The 25,942-nt window shown below is 45.0% G+C and overlaps 1 protein-coding gene across 1 annotated transcript in view; it reads left to right on the top strand.

The window, feature by feature from the left end:
• LAP3 (leucine aminopeptidase 3) overlaps positions 1-25,942 on the top strand; it is a 518,160-nt gene that overhangs the window by 416,200 nt on the left and 76,018 nt on the right. The window contains exon 10 of the mRNA XM_069631910.1: positions 5,103-5,205. Coding sequence (XP_069488011.1) covers positions 5,103-5,205 — 103 coding nt within the window. The remainder of the gene's footprint in view (positions 1-5,102; positions 5,206-25,942) is intronic.

Genomic DNA, 25,942 nt, shown 5'->3' with positions numbered 1-25,942 from the left:
CTATGTCGAAGGCCGACGCTCCACCCACCGTCGCTACCTCCGACAGTGACGAGGAACGTGATACCACGACCTCTGCTACGGAAGTCGTAAACCCCTCTAGGGAGCGCACACGCGCTTTGTCGTCTGTCCCCGGCCCCGACGGGCTCGGCTCACGCCCTGCTTATGGGGATGAACACCCCGGCGACACTGACGCACACAAGACCACACATAAGCACACAACCCATGGCTCTTCTTTGCCAAGGGCAAAGAGAGCATCCGCGCCCAAGGAGACGCAGGTTTTACCGGCGGCCTCCTCGGACCGTTCGGGTTCGAAGCCCCTCTCGCAACCGCAGCCGCGACCAGCGACTGGGCTTTCGGCAAATAAGGGCGCCGCCCCCAAATCATCGGCCGGAGCGCATCAGCATAAAGCGCATACCGCCATAGAGCGTTCGACACCCATAACGTCGAAACCACAGCTCTCCGCTGACAAACGAGTTGCTGAGAGCTTGGCGAGGATCGTGGTAGCCGACGCCCACAAGCGTACGCCGAAAGACGCGTCGAGCGTTACGCAAAGGTCGAAAGACACGCCGAAAACACAGGGACAATCTCCTTCAGTCGAAGGGATTTCCAGCACACCTGAAGGCTTTTCGGAGGGCGACGGGACACTTTCCTCGACATTATGGGAGAGGTCGAGCCGTTTTCAGCTACAAGACAACAATTTTCCCCCGCTAGACTGCTCGGGGGTACCCCATGAAACCGTGGAGAGGCTCCATCTATGCATGGAAAGAATGGAGAGGTTTATGAATGCCCAAAACCCTCCCACTCCAAAGAGAATAAGAGAAGGGCCTCAGGAGGACCCCAGGGCCAAAATTCCAAGATTAGGCAATCCCCACCAGGACACAGCCTCAGACTTCCACAGTGTGTATGACCTCACTGGGGAAGAACATTATTTTGAGGAAGAGGTAGAGGATGAGTTTATGGACGAGGACCAGGAGGAATGTCTGGAAGGCAGCCCAGACTTGGTAGGGGAAGGCTTCGGAGAAAATCCAGAAGAAGGACCTTCTCACCCCTGGCAATCGCCATCTATATATTCCGACACTGATGGCCTCAACCTAAATCCTCCTGACATCTCACCTGGTAGAGACACGCCTCCCATTGACGATCAACCCACATTTAATGCCCTGTTGCGTAAAGCAGCAGCACACTTCGAACTGGACACTGGGGAGCTCTCCCCTGAATTAGACTTTGTAGAAAGGGTAATTAAGGAGAAACCCCCAGTTAGTCAGACAATTCCCCTCCTTGCTTCTGTGAGGAGAAGAATCATCCCTTCGCTGTCCACACCCGCACTAATCAGAGGGGTCAATCCTAGAATTGAAAAACTTTTCACTCCTTCAGACCCGCTGTACATCAGGGGACATTCCATTCCAGACTCCCTGGTAGTAACCAACACAAGAAAGAGGGCAGGGGTACCACTTTCCACCAGTGAGGCACCACCTGACAAGGAGGGCAAGCGGTTATATGCCCTGGCAAAAAGAGTTACATCCTCGGCCGCCTTTTCAGCAAGAATTGCCAACAACAATTCTTTGCTCGCTAGCTATGCGGACGCGCAGTGGGCCAAACTGCGCAAAGACGCCGAAGAAGCGCCGGAACCATTACGTACACGCCTGCTTTCAACTATTGCCGAAGGAACCCAGGTCAACCAGAGTATTGTAAAGAGCTCTCTGGATGCGGCAGAAACTGCGGGACGTTCCCTAGTTCAGGGAATAGTCCTAAAACGACACGTATGGCTGCGCAACTCAGGGTTCAAACCGGAGACACAGGCGTCTTTAATAAACAAACCTGTTGAGGACTCTAACCTCTTCGGGAAAGCGGTGGATGAGGCTTTGGAGATGGCTAAAAAAGAGTTTGATACTATCAAAACTCTGGACCAAATCTCTAAGCCCTCTACCAGGCGCGGCTATGGCAACAAACGCTTTTTTCGTGGCCAACGCCAACAACAAAACCAGCAGCAACAGTACCCTGCCACCAATTTCCAGACCAATAGTGGCCAGTACAGCCAAAGGGGACAGCGCCGGGGCAAAGGAAGAGGGCGAGGGTCCACCCCCAGAGGTTCGGTACTACAATCAAAAAGTGGTCCCTACAATCTTGTATGGCCTAGAATCCTCTTCAATGTCTGAGAAATTGAGATTTGACATTGAGGGTTTGATTTGGTGGAAGGCTTTGTCATTGCGTAAGTGTGTTCAGGTAGTAATATTACGCTACGAACTAGGCGTAACCTCGTTGTCCTGTCTGGTTACTTGAAACATGTCATTGTATAAAAAGCAGTATTGTGCTGATTTCGAATCATTGTATTATATGGTTTGTAATGTGATGAATCTAATGATGTCATCACTCCTTTCCCAGCGGTGACCTCTCACCATGTGGTCAAGGGACGGCAGCCGCTATCTGATCCTGACCTTGAGGGCGACTTTATGCGGGAGGATCACATAGGGACGACAACCTCTGGGGGAGGAGCAGGGCACAATTAGACAAGGCATGGTATTCCCCTATCTCTCTTGAGGATAGCCCATCCGTACCCAATGCGTAAACGGAATATTGTTACACCTCCCCTCCTCCACCTAGGAAAGATACTGAAGACCTAACAAGATAAACCATTGAAATCGGACTTAACCTCAAAGACTTGTAAAAACATCTTCTCTGACTCTACTTACAAGACATCCATTGCTGACTTGCTCTTAAAGAAAACTTAGTCAGACTTTACATGTAAAACATCAAGAATAGACTACCATTCCCATAAACCCAAAAATACAGGGACGAGGAAGATGATCCGAGTAACGCAGAGCAGAAAAGACCACGAGTACAGACTGCGCTCTATGTGAGGACATACCTGTAGCCGGGAGATTTAAACAGTAGAAACAGCAGACTGCGGCGCGCTGCTTGAGCGAAGAAGCTGCTTCTCTCGGTACAGTCGGAGAGACACTGGGGCTGAGGAGAGTGCTGTGGAGCCATCTGGCTCAAGGGGGGAGAAGAGTACGAAGGACCGCAAGAGGGAACACCAGAGACCAGGACACTGCTCCTGGGCGTTTGCAGCTGTTAAGCGACAGCGTTTACCTTACCAGAGCCTAACACAAAGCAGAAGAGTCCAGCAGGAACCGCCAGGTGCAGAGAAGCCTAGGAACGAAGGCGGTGAAATGGGAAGAGACGTTGAGCGAGAGTAAAGCACGTCATTGAGAACCGGTGAGTCCCCAAAAGGGAAACTGGGACACCAGGGTTTATTGGCAACCAGGTCTCATACGAATAACTATTGAAGCAAATTAAGTGCTTGAAAGAGAAGAAGCAAAGAGGCATTTTGTGAAAACAGAAGTACAGTGAAACGCTTCGCAGTTTTCAAATGTATGTAATACATGTTTACGAAAAGCCCCGACAGAATAGTTTATCAGGCAGATACAGCATTAGATAAAGCAAACAGAAGAAGATATTTTGTTTGAAAGTGTGTTAAAGAAATCCCTGGAAGGAAAAGTATACCAAGCAGTTGCAAGTGTGCTTAAGAAAGCCCTGGGAGGGAAAGTATACCAGGCAGTTACAAAATGTATTCACAAAAGAAAGCCCTGGTTGGGAAACACACAAGGCAAGAACAAACTGAGCAGTATAGAAGAAAATGCTCACCTAAAAGGGGTCCTGAGAAGGATATATCAGGACTAGCCAAAGGCTGTGTGAAACCAAAGAAAAGAGGAGTGAAAACCTGGCAGGAAGTACACCAAGTATTCTGCCAAGTTACAAAGTCACCACCAAGTTGTTTTGTGTACTAGTTGTATTGTTGAACAAGAAAAGAAGAGTGAAAACTTGACAGGAGAGTACACCAGGTGTCTTAACAAAATAAATACAGAGGCAAGTTGTGCAGCAGTTGTGTTGTGTTTCAAAAGAAACTCAAGGAACTGATAACTTTGAATTTACAATAGATGGAAGAGAAATCCAGGGTAAGGGAAGCACCCTCTGGACTAAGGAACTCTATCCTTCTGGAACTTTTGAGTTGGAGTTATGCATTTTCTGTTTTTTGAACATTTATAAATCACTCAAGGCCAAAGACATTACCCTTTTCACCTTAGAGTTCATTTGTATAAAATGTGAAAACCAGAATAGTACTTTGGACACAGGACGTTTTTGTTTGGACATTCTGACATCCGACATACTGTTGGTTTTATTTGAGGTAGGGAAACGCACCTTAATGCAGGTACAGAGACGCATTTTCCAAAACCCTTTCCTTTTGTCAATAAAGGTTTATGGCCAAAACCATAAGTCTCTGTGTTCATGTCTCGCTCCTGGTTCCTCACAGTAAGCAGTTAGAGGGCCCGCATGTGGGATGTTTTACTAATTTTAAGAGGTGTTTCCAAAGCCTGAAAGTGTATGATATTACACTGGAAATACTTGTGTCTGATCCTAAATTGACAAAAACGAACTTTTTTGATTTAGATTGGATCAGTACTTGTGATGCGAGAAAGACATAAAATGTACTCTACCTGTGATCCGAAAACAAAAAAGAGGGACTAAATTGAATTACACTAGACAATTCACAGATTTACGGAAACATTGAACCTTTTAATGCTACTTTTCCCAAAACGGGGAAGAATTGTTTAGCACATATGCGTATGATTTTTCATTTTTAAATTTAGATTCCTTTTGGTATTATATTTCAAGGGGGAAATCGACTCCACTATTAATTAAGGTGGTAACCTTTTTAAAGCTAATGAAATTGAATGATGTTTTTCACATTTTGTATATCTTAATCTGTAGCCATATTGTGTAATCATTGTGTAATTATTAATTTCTTGCTTATGTTTTTGTTATACCAGTGTGATTGTATTAGATGTTATGTATAAGGTTTGTAATAAATCTATGTACTAATAAAACAAAATAAAAGGCCAATTTACTATGTTTCTTGACAAAGTCTTGCCCTAAATATCCATGCACATTAGATATGGATGTGTTGTGTATATAGGTGCTAGGCCACTATTGAAAAAGGTAGAACCTTGTGTTTTCTATTGAAGTTCTCTCACTGCATCTCTAGTTCTAATGATAGCTTAATTGTGACATAATTGATCCTTTATTTTGTTATGCTCGAACAGATTGACAATACTGATGCTGAAGGGAGGTTGCTGTTGGCTGATGCTCTATGCTACGCGCACACGTTTAATTCAAGAGCCATTGTGAATGCTGCAACATTAACAGGTAATCTACTTCTCTGTTTGGAGATTGGTTTGGATTAATATCCGTTCATAAACTTTATTTTGGCGCATAGCCATAAAAGCGGCATACAAATTACAGATCAATTCATTTCAAACAAATATGCAGCATATAGTTCCATCATACAATCTTAAAAACAATATCTATCATAGCAGTCTCCCTGCATTGGAAGATTTCTTCCAGCCCAATGATTGCACTGATAGAGGTGTGGTCATTGCACACTCTGTATCTAAGAGAATAAGCAGCATCCAATTATTAGCAGTTGAGACTTGCTTACTACATGTGCAGATAAAATGCACAATATTTTGGCAATCATCTAAGAACCAAAATCTTTCACATCTATAAGGAAGACAGTAAAAAAAAGGAACTGCTCTGGTAAAGGGAAGAGGGAACTTTCCTATATCCTTTCAGTAGGTGCAATTAGCGGGTGTCAGTGCTAGGAGTCGAGCAAAAATATGAAAGTGCAGCATCTTTTGGAGAAGTTGTCAGGCCTTGCCAGCAGTGCAGGCATAACAAAATAATTGAGAAGAGTGTGAGCAGGATATAAGAATACTTACATTTCATACTGCATATGGCATATGAAAGATACTTAATAAAATTCTGGATTACTCTGTGTTTTCCATGTTGAATGTTTCAATTTCTTGTCCCATCTGCGCTTTAAACTCGTTCAGTTTCTCTGTAGTGTCCTTTGTTGCTGCATCAACTACAAGGAATGACAACTGAAGCATTTAAATATATATGGCCGACATATTCACTTCATAATGTATCGTTTACTATGAACTACAATTACAAATACAATTACTACGACAAATCACTTGTGCAAAAATGACCAAAATGTTATTTACAGTCATACCAACATACATCTGAAAATGGCACATTTTGTCTAACCACAAGCAAATGGTAATAGCTTTTTTCCTTGTTCAGTATGTGTATTTGTAATTTTTAACTTGAAATACAAACATATGAATGTATCCAATACACTGTGAGGGTCTAGGAGTAAGAGACGGACACATGGGTGACATGTTGCTAACAAACTTGTATTATAAAGTCAAATGGGGATGTTGGAGGGTGGGGGGTTGTTATGGGATCTGGAGGTGGACAACTAGCCGCAACTCTAGGAGGGGTTTCCATTCCTCAATCAATCAAACTAACTAATGAATCCGTCTGTGTCAGAATGTCGAAAGTAAAGTTCAGCGTCCTGTGTCCAAAACCTGCGCTGTCCCTCACAAGCTAAACTAAGATTAATGTGCAGGGGAACATATCTGACTGCGACCTGCAGCCCGATATTGTCAGCCAAACACAAAAGTTCCAAAGGTGTAGTAACTCAAAGGTTCAGCAAGACTCGGGAGTTCTCTCTTTCCCCAGAGTCTTTCCAGCATATGGGAATTAGCAGGTGTTCCACAAAGATCCAAGGATTTGGATCTCTCTCCACAGGGACTTTGCACTGCATCTGTGCCTCAATTACTCGGTCTTGTCTGTAGGGAACTCCTGCCCCTTCCTTGATGTAATCTCCTGCCAAGGATGTCGCTTGTTCTTCTTCTTTCCCCCACAGCCTTGGTTCCTTCCCAGCCAAGTTCTTAGGCTATCTTTAGCACCCTCAATCTTTGTGTTTACACTTTGGGGTATTTGTCCCCCCCTTTGAGGCCCCTTCATGTGATTGTTTCCAGCTTTCTCCTTCTATCAACCACAACCCTGGCTTACTGTCCAGGCAAGGTTTGTGATACTCTCTTGCTCAACACAAAGCTTCTACTCCCTTTTGTAATGTCCCGTGGCTTGTTTGGATAGTATGGGTCTAGACCACCTTTGGTTGAATAGTTTCACAGTTCTCTTTCTTTGTAATCCACAGCCTTGGTGCACCCTCTTGCCGGGGGCTTTGGGCGTTAGTTCTTAATTTGGAAAAGTTTGCTTTCTCTGTAACCTGTTGTGTGCTTTTCAAAGCTGGGTCTCAAACCCTTCCATGTGCTTTTTCTGCCGCTTTAGTGTCTCTCCTCTTTTACCCCTTCCCCCCTCTGATTTACCAAACCTTAGGATCAGCAAACATGTTCCCTATAGGGTCTGGGCTGCCCTTCTCTCTGGTCGCTTGTGGGTCTCCCAGGGCCTGCAGCATCATCTTGGGCTTTCCAGCTTCCTCTAAGGTCTTTTGTCTGCTTTTGCTGCTGCTCTGCGCCCATTTCTCTGCACTCATCCGCCTCCGCTCCACAACCGATGACTTGCCGCCTCGTCGGTCTGCGTCACGTTCAGCGAGCCTCTTCTGAGTGCAGTTCTCCCTATGACACGCTGATCTCCCCTCTCTGGCCGGCCTTTGTGTACCTGCAGCCTCCCGTAGTCTGCGCTGGACCCAGAACAAAGATGCCATTCTCCCGTGGCCTCTCTGCCTTTGAATGAGCATAAACCATTCGACTCCTTGCAAAAGCTAGAACGCGTGCTGTCTCAGTGCTTATCAATTGAGATATACTGAAACAACACATCAGGGTTTCTGGTAATGTGGAGAAGGATAGAGTGATGGTGGGTGGGACAAAAGGGTAATGTGCTTCCCAAGTTGGTCATTGCTCTCAATGGGGTTCTCCCTCCCCATGAAATCCTCCCGCTGAGCACCGCCCCCATAGGATATGTCGGGTAGCGACCTCACCTCCCTGGTCTCATGGAAAGGTGCTCCCCCATCTAAAGCGGGGGAAATCTCCTGAGATTTGTGACAATACCCACAGACAGATTGGCACCCAAAGCCAGACAGACAGACTTGTGAATACATTTAGGAAACATGTGACCTAGGAACGGTATCTGGTATTTACATTTAATGCATTACCATCGCATGCCTTTCCATCAAGGCTTTTGCATCGAAAAAATATGCATCAAATGCATGTTTTTAAAAGGTAAAGAGTTTAGTTTAATTTTAATGGGTTTTAAAGGGTAAAAAACAGGTGGTTGGGGGGGGACCCCCCATTAAGAAATCTTTTTTTTTAAATGCATTAGATTCAAAAAGTTTCATTGAAATTTCTTCGATGGAATGGTCCTTCGATGGTAATAATTTGATGCAATGACAATAATCCCCTAGGAACACACCAACAAATGACTCTGAACTTTGTCCCACCCATGTAAGGTTTACCTTCCGTTTGTGTATGATACATAGATGTAATTAAGACAAGCATGTTCAAATATATAGGACAGCCATGTTCAATTTACAATGTGCCCTTTACTACAAACTAAACTACAAACAAAAAAATTACATCAACAGCTATCCACAGCTGACAAAATTAAACTCAAAACAAAAAGTACTTTCAAAAGTATGAATGACCTAGCCCCCAAATACCTAACAGAAAGATTCAAAAGGAGAACTTCTAACAGATCTACCAGACAAGCATACACCAACCAACTAGCCGTGCCCCCATTTAAGATGAGCACAGCCAGAGGCACCAGCTTCCCCGTCAAAGCGGCCCAGCTATTGTCTCCCTATCATCATCCTTAAGGTCTGACCAATCTTATCCACGCTTCAGACTTAATTGCATTAAATGGCTAAAAGAAAATGACCTATAACCGACTAGACTAGGACTACTCACGTCTGACCCACCTGTTAATCTGCAGCCGAACGCATACCTCGCTCATCACCCGTTTAACCCACCTTGCTCCCGACACTCAATGCATACTGTGCACACACCCCTGTGCACACTCACCTGCGCATGTAACCACGTATACTGTCATCATTTACTGTTAATGCACCCTGTAACCTTCCTGAAATGTGTAACTGTAACATGTAAGCTTAAAGTATCCTTGAACACGCGCCCGGATACCCTCAGGTCTGGCGCGCGCTATAAATAAATAAACAAAGAATAAACAAACAACAAACAAACCAATCAGTCATATGTAAAAATGCATGAAATAAGTGTTACATGTTCTAGCGTCATGCAGTGGCAGAGGTACCTTTTTGATAAAGGGGGAGAGGGATGTGTGAGGTTCTGACATTGTAATCCATTAAAGGTCAGTGACCGCTGTTGTTTACTCGAAGAGCATCTCCCCCGAATTAACACATGTGACAGAGCATGGTGAGGAGCCGTAAGCAATGTAAGAAAGGTTTGTGAAGTGTTCTCCCACGAGAACATTTTTAAAACAATGGGTTGAAATGGTGCATTTTACTTCAGTTGTCCAAAAAATGAGTAAAAAGGCATTCAATTTACTACTGGTGCCAGATGTAAATAAGCATTTCATAACATTTACATGCCTGTGTCCAAAAGACATGCCAGCATTGTCATTGTAAAACACTTTCATGATGTTGTGTCCGCATTGCCATTGTGTATCGGATTCATCATGCTATGCCCACAATTTATGGCAATACTGCCACTGTATATCACTTTGATGAAGTCACACATGTACACTGAGATTGCAAATACATAATTCTCATGCTCCGGCCACACACGCACACGCATGCACACACACACGCACACGCACACACACACATATATATATATATATATTCAGGAGTGGTGTGCTGCCAGTGATCTCTCCCCTAATGCCAGTAAGACTGAGAACCTCCTCATCGGAACACCACCTCCTGCCTTTCATCACTCTCTGGTCGCCCACTCTGGAAACTCTTCCTGTTCCTACCGATGAGGGTAAGAACCTTGGGGTTATCTTCGACTACACCCTCTCCCCTCACATCTCTGACGTCTCTTAAGAAGTCAACTATCAGCTGCACCTTCTCACAGGTATTCTTCCTTTCCTCACTTTGCCCCAGAAGCTCACTGTCTCCAGAGCTTTGGTTCTCTCAAGGCTGGACTACTGCAACAGCCTCTTTCTAAATCGGCCGGCCTCTTCTCTCCGTCCTCTACAACTTATCCAGAACAGGGCTGCTAGACTTGTCCTTGGTCTCAAGGCCAGGGATCGTATCTCTGCAGCTTGGAAATCTCTTCATTGGCTCCCAGTGGCGGCAAGGATCCAGTTCAAGACCCTCTGCATTGTCCACAAGGCTTTCTAGGGCCTGAGTCCGCACTACCCCAACTCTCTCGTCCTAAGCATCTCCCATCTCAAGCTCTCCGCTCATCCACCTCCAACTCTGTCGGTCCGCTGCTTTTCTCAACAGATTTGGGGGCAGATCTTTCTTCAGCTGGGGCCGGCCCTCTGAAACAGCCTTCCTGCCTCTCTCAAACATAAGCAGAACCATCTCTGATTCCGATAGCAACTCAAGACCTTCCTCTTCGCTTCCGCTTTCTCTCTTCCTCTCTTCCTCTCCCCTGCTGATGACCCATTTGTTCCACGTACTGGTCACTGGACCAGCCTCTGGACTTGGGTCCAGCTCCCGGCCTGTCCAGTTGCACCCTGCACTACCTCTTGGCTCCCCCAGCACTTCTGGTCTGTATCTGTAACCCTACAGTCCCCTCTCTCAGCACTTTGGTTGGTTGCACTTTTGATTACATGCACTTCTGAATCCCCCCTTTGCACTTCTCCCCTACCCCTTCCCTGCGCTTGTACGATCTGAATGACACAAGGCCTAGTAAGATTGTTGTTTTGTCCTCTCTCTGTTTCCCCTTCCTTGTCTTGTCACGTCTATAAACACTAGTGTACAGGCGCGTTATAGATATCATAACGTACTGTGACAAATCGAGAGTATTTGTCCCTTCTCTCCAGGGGGGAGCCACCCCCTGTGAGGCTAAGGAGGTGAGTACGCTGAGCAAGAACCTCCCTCCTGGTAACTGGGAGTGACTGCCCTCTAGGGGAGAAGGACTCTCATTCCAATGCGGACAAGCAACAATATCGACTTATATGGGATTGCCTTTACACCCAAGTAATGTGCCTTCCTTTATTGACTTCAGGCAATGATTGATCAAATACAAAATATGGAGGAAAATGGAACTGATGTGTATTTAACTGGGATGAACCTATGGAGAAGAGGGAGAGCCATATGCAGGAGTAGCCCTCTGATGTAGCTACGCCTTGGAGGGGCAGAGCAGTTTGGATCCGCAGAGCGCACAACTGTCGGCGAAGAAGTGAACGCCAGAAGAGAACTCTGAACACCCAGTGTTAAGAGTGCCGGAAAACTACTGCCAGGACAGAGTACAGGAGTCCGTCCTTTGTGGAGGTGTGACCTCTGGAAGACCATGTGGGGCCTGGAGCCTGACCAACGACGCCGAAACCCACAAACTGGTGGAATGAAACCTCCCTTTGGCAGCGCGACGTCGAACAAGCAGACCAGGTGATACATTTGTAGCGACTCCACGGTGGAGTCGATAAAGCGGGGACAGCCACAAGGAAGCTGCTCAATCCTGATGCCAGATCACCTTAACCTAACCCTGTGGAATGAAGAAACCAGGGCAGAGCGGAAAAGTGAGAAAACACGAACGTGTCTATTGGGAACCACCAATGAAGTTGCCAACTATCACTGGGCAAATGCTCAATCGCCAACTAAAGAATTATAAAAAGCCAGGGAAGGGGGAAACCGGTGGAGAGGTCCCAGGGGTGGTAGTACAACGCCATTGAGAGAAACTATTAAAGGGGGCCAGACTGCAATAAAACAATACAGCGAGAGTAAAAATAAGAGAAAGAGTTATAAAAGATTATATACAGAAGGGTAAACAGAAGCACATTACAGCTATAAACACATCTTGCAAGCCCCAGGAGAGACAACACAGGTGCGTACCAAAGCTACCAGAGCTCATGAGAGATATTCGGTGAGGCCGGACCAATATTACTCATTGGCTTGTTTCCAAATACTGACATGACCAAGACTTGTGCTGCGCAGAGATCCCTGAAGGAAAGGCCAAGAAAGCAGGCAAAAGGGAATGAGCCAGAGGATATATAGGCTGGTAATCTTTAGTTAGTACCTTTAGTGATAGGGCCAGTTAGGAATAGATTCACTGGGGAAATTTCTTTTGGACTTCCGACTGTATACGCACATCCTTATTTAGTTTTGTTAGGTAGGGGACATTCCCATTGCAATTGGGCCAGTTAGTCAGTTATTTCTTATTTAAAATAAAATAGCTGTGCAATGTCTGACGTGTGTCTGACTCTTTCTGTTTGTTTTGTTTGTTTGTTTTATTATTTATAATGCGCAACATACCCGAGGGTAACAGGGTGCAGCGGTTACAAGTATATGCAAAGCTTAGTTATAACAGCAAGGTATAAAGATCTACATACAAATGTTACTTACATAAGGGTATATACAGATGGTACATATTTACAGGTTGAGGGTATAAGAGTGGTATATACAAATAAACTGATATCTTACATTAGCAATGTATTCCAGGTTTAAAGTGTTTGTAGAGTGAAAGTATACAGGCAATGGGTATGGCAGTTATAGTTACCACAAGGTAGAGAGAAGCAGGGATGATGTACTCCATAAGCAAAGGGTCCTAGCTGCTTACTGGCAGGAGTTATCATTTAGTGATCATTGGATTTCAGCCACATAATGATGTTGGATCTGTAGGATTGGTCAATTCTCAGTGTGGGACGTAGGGAGTTCCACAATTTAGCTGCTTTCACAGGGAAGCTGTTGCCTCCGATTGTGGATTGTTTGAAGCTAGGAATGGAGAGGAGATCTCTGTAAGCTTTTCTGGATAGTCTCAGGGAGATATGTTTGTGGAATCTTTCGGCCAGGTAGATGGGGCAACATTGTTGAGAGATTTGTGGGTGAGCAACAAAGTTTTTAGGAGGATTTTATCGTTGGTTGGGAGCCAATTATTCTGTCGGCTGCTCTCAGAGATGTGATCTCTTCTAGAAATGCCTAATGCCGCTCTGAGGACATTGTTTTGTAATGTTTGGATGTTTCTGATAGTGGCTTTAGTAGATCCTAGATAGAGGGCATTGCGGTAGTCCAGGCGAGACAGGATGAGGGCTCTGGCCAGGATAGTGCAGCTAGTGTCAGAGAGAAACGGCTTGCCTGTGCGGATGAGTTTGTATGTGTAAGCCGTGGAGGACGCTAAGGAATTGACCTGTTTGGCAAATGACAAGTTTGAGTCGAGATAAAAGCCTAGTGTTTTTACCTCTTGTTCTACTTTGATACTATTGCCATCGATTGTGAATGAGGTTTAGTCAGATCCTAATGTTTTTAAGTTAGAGGAGGTGTTCAAGATGATGAGTTCAGTTTTATCATCACTCAGGCATAGTCCATGCGTGGCCATCCATGCCTGGATGATGATGATGATGATGATGATGTACACTCTATTCACCAAGGCCAAATCCTTTCCATAATCCCCTAAAAGCGGGAGGAGGATCTGGGTATCATCTGCATAGTTAGTGTAGGTGATAGAGAGATGATCCAGATCATCGAAAAGGGGCTTAGTGAAGATGTTGTACAATGTGGGGGGGATGCAAGATCCCTGTGCCACACCAAACGTGATGGGTGTAGGGTCAGCAGCTGTTATGGGTGAGAAGACCCTCATAGTTCTACCATTTAAGAAGGATCTAATCCAGGTGACAGCGTTGTCAGAGAAGTGTGCTGCTTTGTTGAGGTGGTTGCATAGAATAGTGTGATTGACCAGGTCGAATGCCACCGAGAGATCTAGGAGGAGGAGTAGGGCTGATTTGCTATTATCTCTAAGCTGATAAACTTGGGTCTTAAGATCAATGAGGGCTGTCTCCGTTCCGTGTTGGGGACGGAAGCCTGATTGTCTGGCTCCTAGTAAGTGGTGTAATTCCAGGTGCTTTTGGATTTGTACATAAGCTACCTTATCCAGAGTTTTTAGGAGGAAGGGCACTGTCGTAATTGGCCTATAATTGGTAGGTGTGGATGGGTCAAGAGTGTTTTTTTTTAGGCGTGGGAGTACCCAGGATTGTTTGAGGTTAGTAGGGATGATACCAGTAGAGAAGGACGCGTTGATGAGCTTTGTTATGAAAGGTGATAGGTCTCGGGCTGCATCTTTGATGAGCTGCGCGAGGCAGAGATCACCCTGACAATTAGAGGGTTTGAGGGACAGAATGATTCTTTCCACTTCAAGAATAGAAACTTTGAAGTTGAATCGGGTGGATTCATCAATAGTGGTATTCCCAGTTATTTTTGATGCGCGAGGGTCAATTAGGAAGGCTCTTTTACTGGAAATGTTGTTTTGTAATGTGGATATTTTATTGGCTAGAGCTTATTGGATCGCTGAACACCATTTATTTTATCTTTAGTGCATGTGCCAGGTAGTGCTATAGGGGTCTCTATTTCTTTAAGAATGGTGAATAGTTCCTTCATATTAGACTTGGCTTGGGATATGTGCGTGTCGAAGGATATTCGTTTAGCTAGACATATTTATTTTTTGTAAAGGGAGGATAGTTTAGTAATTTTAAGTTTGTTGGCTGCTGATGTTAGTTTTTTCCAGGCGGCCTCGCAGTTTCTTTTTTGTTGCCTTAAGTTTTTTAGGAAGGGTGGAAACCATTTGTTCAGGTGAGTTTTAGGCTTGCTAAAGAAGTGGTCATGATTTTGTTGTATTCCTCGACCAGGCTCTCGGGATCTGTATTGTATGGGAGCAGCTTGAGGGTGGGAAGTAAGGCCGGGATAAGCCTATCCACAGTAATACTCTTTTTATTTCTAGTTAGTGTGGGTGGAGCCCTGAGGACAGGTGGGGGTCTATTAGTAGAGAGTATGAATGACACAAGGTGGTGGTCAGTCCAAGCTAGTGGTGAGATGGAGAGGATGTTGGCTTAACAGTTATGGTCTGCCACCCAGTCGAGTATTCTACCTTTGTTGTGGGTAGGTATTTTACTTCTTTGGGTGAAACCAAGTTCTGAAAGGATGTTAGCGGTGGTTAGGGCAAGCTGGTCTGATGGGTCATTAAAGCCCATGTTAAGGTTTCCAAGTACTTGTGTGGAGTTTTTAAGATTGCTAGACAGGATGGTGTTAATATCATCCTCAAATGTTCCGGGAGGGCCCGGGGTGGAGGGGGCAGTAAATGAGGTGGATATTAAGGGTTTGGGCATTAGTAAGTGGTACTTTAACTGATAAAAGTTCACATGCGTGGACATCGATAGGGGTGACCAATCTCATAGAGAGGCTATATTTGTAAATGATAGCGAGGCCTCCTCCTGGATTCTGGTCTATCTTGCCTCAGTATAGAATAGCCGTCCGGCACTGCTAACATGAGCATAGGACCAGCAGCGGGGTGTAGTCATGTCTCAATGTTGGCACGGAAATCTAAGTCCTCACTTTGAATCAGGTCGGCAGTTTCTGTAGCATGTGCTACTAAGGATCTGAAGGGTTGCCAGTCAATTCGTCGAAAAAAATTGGTCGACCAGACAAATGGTCGAATCAAATTGGTCGAAAACCATTTCGTCGAAAAAATTTTTTTCTATTTTAACCCTTTTTTTTTTTTTTTTTTGGGGGGGGTCCCCCCCCAACCCCCTTTTTTTCTCTAAAATCCCCTTTTTTAACAAAACGAAAACCCAAAAAATAAATATATAAATAAAAAAAATTTTTCGACGAAATGGTTTTCGACCAAATTGCGTCGACCAGTTTTTTTTCGACGAGTTGACTGGACACCATCTGAAGTTATTTAGAGGTCCCTTAATCTGAGGGCTTGTGGTGATTGTAGTTATCAGTTGGGGGGGCTTGCGAGGGTTTGCGTTTGCCGTACTTGGCTGTGCCATTTATTGTCCTGGGGCCAAGGTTGCGAGTTAGGTTTGTGCTTGCATTAGTTCGACTAGGCAGAGTTAACGGCGTCCTTATTCTTTTTGTGGTAAGGATAGAGCTGATAGGAGGCTCGTATAACCTAGCTCTAAGGAGTAGTTTCCTAGCAGTGGTTGGGCAGAGATTAATTTGTTAGGGGGTTTTTAAAGTCTTTGATATTCATGAATAATCTGGTAGTAGTATTATTCGACTTAGTGGAGGGCGTCAAGGTGGGAGGATGGAATAACAGAGTGTAGAGCGTAATGCTTTGTATAAGGGCTGTGAAGTAGACAGTCTGGCTAATGGCTGAAGGGAGCATTCTAGTATATGGAGGCGATGCACTTTCTAATGAATTTGTAATTGGTGTAGGTGACGCCAGATTCTGGGGTGCAGATTAGGGCGTCCATATAGTGCATTTACAAATTAGAATAGGGCCACAGTGTGAGAGCTTAAGCTAGCAATCAGTCTTAAGACAATAATCAATATATGGCGCTAGCCACGTTCTGCAAATCAAAATAGGGCAATGGCAGGCAAACAATCAATAGGAGGCTCTAGCCACGTTCTGCAAATTAAATTAAGGCAATGGCAAGCAGGCAATCACTAGGAGGCGCTAGCCACGTTCAATCAATAGGAGGCGCTAGCCACGTTCTGTGAAGCAAGTTGAGGCAATGGCAGGCAGGCAGTCAATAGGAGGCACTAGCCACGTTCATTCAATAGGAGGCACTAGCCACATTCTGCATATCAAAGTAAGGCAATGTCAGTCAGGCAATCAATAGGAGGCACTAGATGCAGTATGTAGAGCAGCTGCATTATGTAGAGCAGCTGCATTATGTAGAGCAGATTGAGTAAATGGCACTAATCATGTTTGCAAGGCATGTTGGAGGCATTAGCAAAGGTCCATTTGCAAATCCGATCGAGTTCATGGCACGCAGTGGTTCGGAAGAAGTTATAACGCAGCAGTTGGGGGAGAAGCAGTAGTCTGTGAAGTGTTTTAGGCTGGGACCTGGTCACAGCGCTGCTATGATTCTGCTCACGGTGGCTGTCGCATTAGGCACGTAAGATTCTGGGGGAGCTCATAAGACGTGGTGCCTTGGTCCACGACAATACCTACCCATCAGCCTATGCCACCAAATGCACCATGTTCCTTCAGTTCCATTCCACTTACCCCCTTTTTCACAGTTTGCATCATTGGCCACAACCTACATGCCACACAATACAATTCGTCAATATCTGCTTAGAATTACATATGCTGTAACTTAAACACATTTTAAACATTCTTACCACAGACTTAAGTTTAGGTTACTTACTGCCTCTAAAAGGTAAACCCTGCAAATTTGGAGACGCCGACATCATTTAGGTTCCTATAAATGTTCAATGTAAATAAATATTCATAATACATTTATCTCCCCAACTACAAATGAAATGTTAACCTACATCACTATTTCAAAACACTCTTTGAAAATTAGGTTATTAACTTCAGGTGTGTACCATAGTTAAAGTGAGTGTCGTTAAATTGTGGTGTGAGTTGAATTATCGTTTTTAATGGCGTGTCCTTGTAAAAAATCATGTGATGTAAGAGCAGAACAGTTTTTCAGAAATGCATATTGAGTCCTAAGGGCTGTGAAAGCCTTAATGAACACACAACATGACACATGTGACTGGACAGGAAATGACAGTAACTGCCAGATTGTGACTAGTGTAGTTTGGATCAGTGTATCCTGAGATTAGTTTGATGCTACCATTCCTAGAGCTACCACTAACCCACCAGGAATCCTCCCCTCCTTGCATGTCCTCTCCTTATTATTGTAAGATGGTGATTGTGGAGTGTCCAAAGGTCTGTTGCTAAAGAAATGGTTTCTGTTCAGAAACGTAAGAACTGCCAGTACTTGAAGCATGTGGAGGAATGTGGCCAGAAAAATATCCTAGACCTACAACTTTTAAGCAAGGTTGCCACCTTGGGTTAGATGCTCCATGCCTTGGATTCTCCAGTCCCTTTCTGGTTGGCGTCCCTCAACCGAGATCTGTACTTCCACACACCAGTCAACTCCTATTCTAGGTGGTACCTTAAATTCATTGTGGATGGGCAAAACACTTCCTTTGTGGACTATCAGCAGGACACTCTGCGAAGTATTAGCTGCTCACTTGAAAAGAAAAACTTGATGTGATCCTTTATTTGGACGACTATCTCATGAAGGAGAAATCGCCAGGCTTGGTTTTGTCACATCTCAATAAGCGGTACATGTCCAATAACCCTCTTCGATTATTCCTAAATTTGAGTTAATCCTGTCTGCCCCTGGAAAATAATTTAATTAATCCAGATAGTTCTAAATACTGAGATAGGATATCCCTTCTATAGAGAGGGTGCAGACGTATTTCAGTGTTTGTCCCTTTTCTCTAAAATATCTTATATTTCTTTGGCATCTGGCCTTTATAGATGTCTGTATCTTTGTTGCCTTTTTCAAGACTGATGGCTACTGACTACTCATTGATCCCATTTTGAGGAGCCAGGAAAAACCAGCCCAGTACCTTGACTTGCTGTGCAGTCTACTGTAAAAGTAAGAAATAGTCATAGGCGCCCCGCTGCAAGAACGAACACGGCTAAATGACCTGTTATTTGGGAAGGTACCCACTCAAGAGTTGGCAGCCACACTTTAGCTCATTGTGCCTTTCACAGAAGGGAAATATCTATTTGCATATCGGTCTTTGTCCTGCCCACATGGGCAGTCCAGCACCAAAATGCTATGGCAATCTCTTGAACAAGAGTACCAACTGCAACCCCAGTCACGTGTTTCAGCCTTGTTGGGCCTCATCAGTGAGGTGGAGCTGTGCCTTTTTGAGCACAGTGAGCAAGGGGCCACGTATGGATGACCCTAGAAAACTTAGGGCAACTAAACCTATGTCCCTTAAACAATCAAAAAGTAATTATAGGCGCCCCTCTACGAGAACGAACATGGCTAAATGACCTGTTCTTTGGGAAGGTGCCCACTCAAGAGTCAGCAGCCACACTTTAGCTCATTGTACCTTTCACACAAGAAAAATATATATTTGCATATTAGTCTTTGGTCCGCCCACATGAGCACTCCAGCACCGGAATGCTATGGCAATTCTCTTCTGAACAAGAGTACCAACAACAACTCCAGACACGTGTTTCGGCCTTGTTGGGCCTCATTCACTGTGCAAGTAGTAGGTGAACTTGCCATGCTCCCTTGATCCTTGATGAACGATGCCCCCCCCACTCTAAGGATGGGGAGCACACCTGTCTATTGGTCACAGGGATGAAAAGTAGAAGAGTTTATAGATCAATGCCCTAGACTAGAGGTTAGTCATGCTTTCACTACCTGTCATTCTTGTATCTATGCTAATAAAGCATTTGCTGATGTTGTTGGAAAAACACCATTGCTTACCAATGCCCCATAAGGAGTGGAATGGGTCTCGCATTGAGTGTCTGTCGACCTGGTTCAAAGAATTCCAAATGGGGTCTCATCTCATTAGTAGAAACATGACTGATGACGACTTTGCAAAAGGAACTTCCTTAGGTCTGTTTGCCTCCAGCGGGAACAAGAGGTGCCTCCTTGATTCTCAAGAGAATTAAATTTGTGAGGTGCTTTTAGGGATACAGTATCAAGGAGCGTGTTATGCTTGTTAGTAACCTTTCCTCCTGGTTCCGATTCTCGTACTTTCGTACGACTTGGCTGTGTTGCATAATGGCGCAGAGAGGTGTCCCAAAAGACCCCTGAGAGAGTGAAAACCGAGGACCCTTCTGACACCCCTCCCAGTACCACAAGTCTGTCTACCCCTGATTAGCATGGTACCAGGGCAGTGCAGAACACTGGCAGGGGGGCCAATGTAGCAGATAGCGTAACTCGATTCACAGGCAGGCGATGTTCCAACAGCAGACAAGATGAAGACTGGTTCAATGGTCTTAGCACATGATCAGCGGAACCACCAGCGCAGCAGGCCACAGCAAGGAAGCAGGACAACAGGACAATGCAGAGGAGGAAGCACTGTAGACCAGAAGCGGGGAAGAGCCACGGAGGAAAAAGATAAAAGGCTCAAAGCTGACACAGGAACAAAAAGAAGAAACAGAATAGCAAGGCAGGAAAGGCAATAGCCTAAACTGGAGCAACAGAAGTCTGGAGCACAGGGCACACATCCAGAGTGTTAAGACGCACCAAGGGTTTGCAGGTATCTGCATTTATGGTTTCCGGGTTGCCATGGCATGATTGTGTCACCACGGCAACCAGAACACCAGACTGAGGGCAGAGGATGCTGAAAGGAGGCAGGCCTCCACCCCGACATGGCAGAACAAATGTGGCATTAAGAGTTTCTCATAGCGTTGTTGGAGCCTGCAGCCGCCAGGGCTGCGTATGCAGAAGCCTCATCTTCATCACGCGGTGAAGCTGCCGTCTCAGGTAATGGCGCCAGCTTACAGCAGGTAAGTGACGCGCCGCCCGACAGGCATGACATAAAGTGATAATGGATTGCCACTTTGATTTTGTGACCACCTTTCCTACAGTTGCAATGATCCCTCTTTGTTTGTGAAGACTACTATAATGTAATCCTGTAGAAATCCCCAGGCTCTCAATAATAATAATAAAAAACACATACCCAGAATATAATTCTTTCATTAAAATAAGCGTGTGGGACATGTATGTAAATAAAATATTGTGCATTTGACTGTGCAATATATGTTTACAATGCATGTGTTTTATTGCTGTACTCTGTATTTAGACATTGATAAAATGCCAAGTAGACTGCGGAGAAGGGGCTTAATTTTGTGATGCTGGTGATGTTTTAAATGGTTTTTCAGATTCAGCCCTGTGGACAGATTCTAAGAGGCCACGCTGTTCTGACGAAGATGGTCAAATGATGTCTAGCCAAACTTTATCTTGGTAGTTTGACTGAACAGCAAGGTTTAGACTTAGGAGGGTGTGAGAGCGGTGAAGGGTTCAGTTACGCATGCACAAAGCACTCTTGAAAATGTACAAAATACTGGTATTAAGGCCGTATACAACGCCTATCAATTCAAATCACAGGTAAGTACACACTAAAACATTCACTATTAATATATGCACATTCACCTTGGTGTGCTCTAAGGACACCAACACTTTACTTTTAAATACAGTTACAAATATAATTCAAGATACCGCAAGTATAGTAAAGCAAGTTAGATAAAGGAAGGAGACCAGGTAATTAATGAAGACTTTGAGAACTAATCAGTTTAGAACAAAGAAGTTTGCAATCGCCATACAAAACATTAGAACCAAGGTTCTAACGTAAAACTCCATCCCTAACAAGAAAAGAAGGGGTCTAGTGCCCTTAGAGACCCAATAAAGATAGGTGTCTCTTTTAGGAAGCTGCACAAGTCTTTGCTATTGCCAACAAGTTATAGGTGTTTCAAAGTTCCATAAAACAAAGAGGAAAAGCTTTAAAATACTCTATCCCAATCGTACCACCTTAGGGTGGACCCATGGGAGAATACCATGCCAGAACACAATTGTTCAAGACTAGGCATGGGAACGATGGGGCTGGGACTTCACGCCCACTGAACCCTATTTAGACAGGGGGTCTCACACCCTGTACTCATGGACCACTTAAAGAGTTCCTGAAATAGCTGGGCATGGAGGGACTTCAACGGTCATGGGCGCAAAGGTCACTTCAGGCATCAGGTTCTTTCGCTGGTTTTCCCCAAAGAAAATGCAACTTTTTACCCAAGTTCGTCTGCAACTTGCTTCCCTTTCAATCGGGTTAATCTTCTGTTGGTCCTTAACCATTTAAGATTTTAGTTTCATCGCCCTGACCTGTGTTTACAGATCAGAGGTATATTGTGTTGACAACCAACTTTTCATCTCCATGTGGATTGTCATTTGAATAAAGGCCTGTGTTACAAATCAAGGAATTGTGTCCCTTCTCTCCAGTGGGGGAGCCTCCCCCTTTGAGGCAGCGGAGGTCTGCCCACTTTGCAAAGGCCCTTTCAAGGCGATTGGGCAAGTGGGATCTCACTGGGAGAGACTCTTCCTTAGGGGACCAAGACTGCTGAGGAACTTCCTCCGGTATTCCCCATGATTGCTTATATGGGACTATCTGATGTGCAAAGCCATATTAAATTCCAAGACTTGGGTGAAGAGAAAGCTAACTTGTACCATTATGAAAAATAATGAGAATCTATCCCTTTAAAGGAAAACCTCCAAATAACTGCGACGAGGCGTTTGAAGGAGGAGGAGTACAAGCCGAACGAAGGTGAGCGAGAGGAACGCATACGCAGGCAGGGAAGGCCCCCTAGAAGTTAACACTTGAAGGAGGTGGAGCTAGAGAGATCTGCAGTGCCTGCAACGTTCAGACCTGCTCCGAGCGCGAGATGCAAATGCTGGAGAGCCGACAGGTGCAGATCCAGAGAAGCTGAGGAAATGGGAAGCCAATACCCGGTGGTTACGTGACCGCGAAAAAAAGTCAGGTGGGCAGGCTGCCCGCATAACAATGCTGATACGACAACGCTGAAGTCTGCTAATAGTCCGGTTGCAAGAAGGGATACTGAGAGAGCATGAAACAGGGGAATAAAGATGACGCTACAGAGATAGCATAGATATCGTAGATGGGCAGTAAAATTAATACCATGCCTATCCCCTAGTCCCCCCAGCGCCAATTGCAAACTGTTTGGCTTTTTAACCAAGTTTTTAAGAAGGTGTGCTCTAAAATGAAACTTTTTATCCCATTATTTTAAAAGATTTGCGGGTGACAACCTCCCTAAACCCCCTCTTGATTGGTTCAGGCTCCCTTGCTACTCTGTCTCAATGGCATATTTGGGGAAAATAGTTATGCCCCTCCATTGAAAAAATGTACCAGCCGCGACTGCTGGAAGCGGTGTCGGGGGAGCCCAGAGACTGTGGTGGGAGCAGGATAGGGGGAACTATGGAATAGTGGTGGGAGCAGGGTCGAAAGAGCCCAGGGACTTTGGTGGGAGCAGGGTGGGGAGAGCCCAGGGTCTGTGGTGTGGTGGGCAGAGCCCAGGGACTGGGCTAGGAGTGGGATGAGGGAGTCGAGAGACTGCAATGGGACCAGGTGGGGTACCTAGGGACTGTACTGGGAGCAGGGTGCGGTGACGGCACGTGATATTTCATAGCCATTTGGACTTATTGCCCATTTGGCATATTTGGGAGTCCCCACATGGCCACACTTTGCTCAGGGGGGCCCAGGCCAAAAAAGTTTGAAGACCACTGGCTTAGTGTTTGTTACTTATTCATCGTTTTCATTTAGTCTGTGCTGTTTTTCACAGATTAACCCACCTCGCCTTAATCCACTGCACCAGCTTCTACAAAAGTGCTGTTGAACTGAAGTTGCCCTCCTCTTTTTTTTTCCACCTGTTCATACTTGACAGAGTGCCAAGTAGGGGGTAGCCCCACGTCTCATTTGCTAGTTATGCCAAAATTTTCAAGCCATCTAACAAGGACACTTTGAGCTGCAAAAGGCTCGGCACCTCCATGCTGACCCAATGCACCAGGATACTTTTCAATGGATTATGCTGCCTAAATCACACTCTACGAAATAGGATCACATTTGTTTATTTTATTTACCTCACACATAATAAGAACATGCATTAAAGTGCACCCAATATGCACACACATGTTCATCATGGCCCTCTTCCTTTCCACGACCACTGGTAGAATCTTTTTAATATCGGCGATTGCAGCAAATGTCTTGTGTGAGTACTTCAGGTGAAAACCTGTTGATGCCAGACATTAGCTCTGCCTTGTTCAGAGCTGTGTAAGCCCTTCAGTTTGGAATTAAGTGGATAATTATGGCATCTACAGTACAGTACTGCAGACATGTTTTACCTACATGCAAGAAAACGTACCCCAACCACCTTCATCCATCCAGGATAACTCTGGTCACAGGCTGTGATTTCTAACAAGACCTTGCTGAGCACAGTAGCTCACTCCATCTGTAATTCGTATCATTTGATATGGGATCAGCAGAGATTTGAGTTGGGTTACAGTTCGCTCGTCATTGCCCTTAACAAAGGTTTAAGGGATCTCACACAGGCGCCTAGAAGTACAGCAAGAGAGTAATGTACAGGCATGTCAGTGTGTAGAGTCATGCCACAAAATTGAGCTTTTGAGGGCAACACAGAGAAAATGTTACGCTCACCTGGTTCCCACAGGGGCGTCGATCGGACCCAGACAGCTGCGGTCTCTACCAACGTGATGTGTAGTGAAGAGATGACAGTCTGGACTGGCCCGCCTAATCTTGTCTGCTGGACTCGTAGAAGTATTCTCCTGCAAGTGGAGAAAGGGATTTAGCCATACGTGGACTTTAGTGATGGCCCCCCCAACTGTTCTCGTTCTTCCCACTAATCACCTCCGATATCCCCTCTTGGTAACCTCACCTTATGTTTTTAAATGATGAGCTCTCCATCCTGCATGGCAAGCAGGGGCGCGTAGATACCAGTTACTTCACTGGTTTGAAAGTACTGGAGGAGTTCAGGAGGAATATTGACTCCAGTGTCTATAAAGTTCAAAGAGTTCAATATGTCTGATGTTCACTCTTGTTCCATTCCCTCGTTAGATTGCAGCTGGGTCCAAAAGAATATTGCCTGGAGGCAGCTGATGGCGTTCAGGTAAGAGTCTGTATTACCAAACACTGTCCGGTAAAAGTTGCATGAGTTTAACTTGATGTTTTCTCTCCCTTTATAGGTGCGGCATAGAAAGATGCGGCGAATTAAAGGATAATACCGCCGGTGGTAAAGCAGGTAAGCTTATGGTGGCAAAGAGATTGTCTTTGTCGGTTTTCTCGGCTCACCTTGTTATTCCTTTCGTTTTCCCCCGCAGGTGCTGGGTTTCGACGAAGAAAATGATGGAGGCAGCGCCGAGTTGAAAGATGCGGTGGACTGGTGAGTATAACGCGGCGCTGCTGCTGTCGAAGCGACGCGTGCTGAAATAATGTCCTTTCCAGGCTCGGAGATGTGCTGGTCCGGAATCAGGTAAGGAATCAAATAATGTCTGTGATCTAACCTCTTTTCCTTTCTTTTCCTTTTGTCTAGGAGCTCCAGATTCGAGGCGGGCGTGGCAGAAGACTGGATGCTGACTTGCAGACACGGTGAGGGTTACGCTGCTGGATGCAGAATAACACGAAGCATGAGCTGCTGTTCGGGCGTGCTTTAAATAGCCTGCAAAGTAGTCCCAGGTAAGAAGTTCCCCAGAACCACACCTGAGTAAAAAATAGTCCCTGTAATAAAATAGTCCCATCCAGGCCTCACGTTGGCTTGGACTCATTTGCAGCATGGTCTGCATAAGGTAAGTAAAGTCTATGAGCCTGGCGCCACTGATTTCTATGATAAGCCTGGCGCCTAGGGCGCCAAGACTGATCCAAACAGCCCCCAGCCGGGGCTGTCGGTGTTTTAAAGAGTATCTCGATGCCTGCTCCCGGGGCTGATGGACTCGATCCAGATGCCCGGCGGTAGGCATCATGACAGAAAAAAGTGCCGAATTGCATGTATTGGGAAGAGTGATATTTCAAATGGCGAAAACACAAATGAGTTCATCACACTACTGTAAAATGACATGTCTTACATAGTATACACCTCACTGCACTCCCACCTGCGACAGTCTACAGAACATCATTTATTCGTCCTGATGCTTAGTTATCCTTTTTCTGTCTGTGCTAGTTGTAGTAGTAGATGGCAGACCGTGTGAGGAAAGTCCTGGGACTGACAAGCCATTGCTAGGTTTCCGCAATGGAATATCAAGCACCAAAAATCTCCTGTAGCTTGCGGCTCATCACTGAGCTTATGATTTTAAGTATTGCGGGCCCAACTCTATCTGGGAATTGGAAGTTTATAGTAATGTTACCACATTCCCTAGGTTGTGATGTATCTAAGTATTTGATGTCCATTCCGGGCCTAACAGACTCCTGAAATGTATATAAACTGGGAATGATTGTTTCAAAATAACACTATTATATTGAACATTTGAAAAGCAGGGTTTTAACACATTATACGTGATGGTAATTGAACAGTGTAGGACCTATTGCTCTTCATATTGCATGTATTGTACGTTTTGTGCATAAAACATTTACAACCTTGAATGTCTGTTGCCTTTTAAAATTATAGTGTGAGCTCCATTGGCTGTGACTGCTACAATTGTTTCCACTTTGTTA

Source organism: Ambystoma mexicanum, chromosome 6q (genome assembly GCF_040938575.1).
Source record: "Ambystoma mexicanum isolate Mex_15411 chromosome 6q, UKY_AmexF1_1, whole genome shotgun sequence".
In the NCBI taxonomy this organism is placed as follows: domain Eukaryota; kingdom Metazoa; phylum Chordata; class Amphibia; order Caudata; family Ambystomatidae; genus Ambystoma; species Ambystoma mexicanum.
The sequence above is the reverse complement of the archived record's forward strand: the minus strand, read 5'-3'. Positions and strand labels throughout refer to the sequence as shown.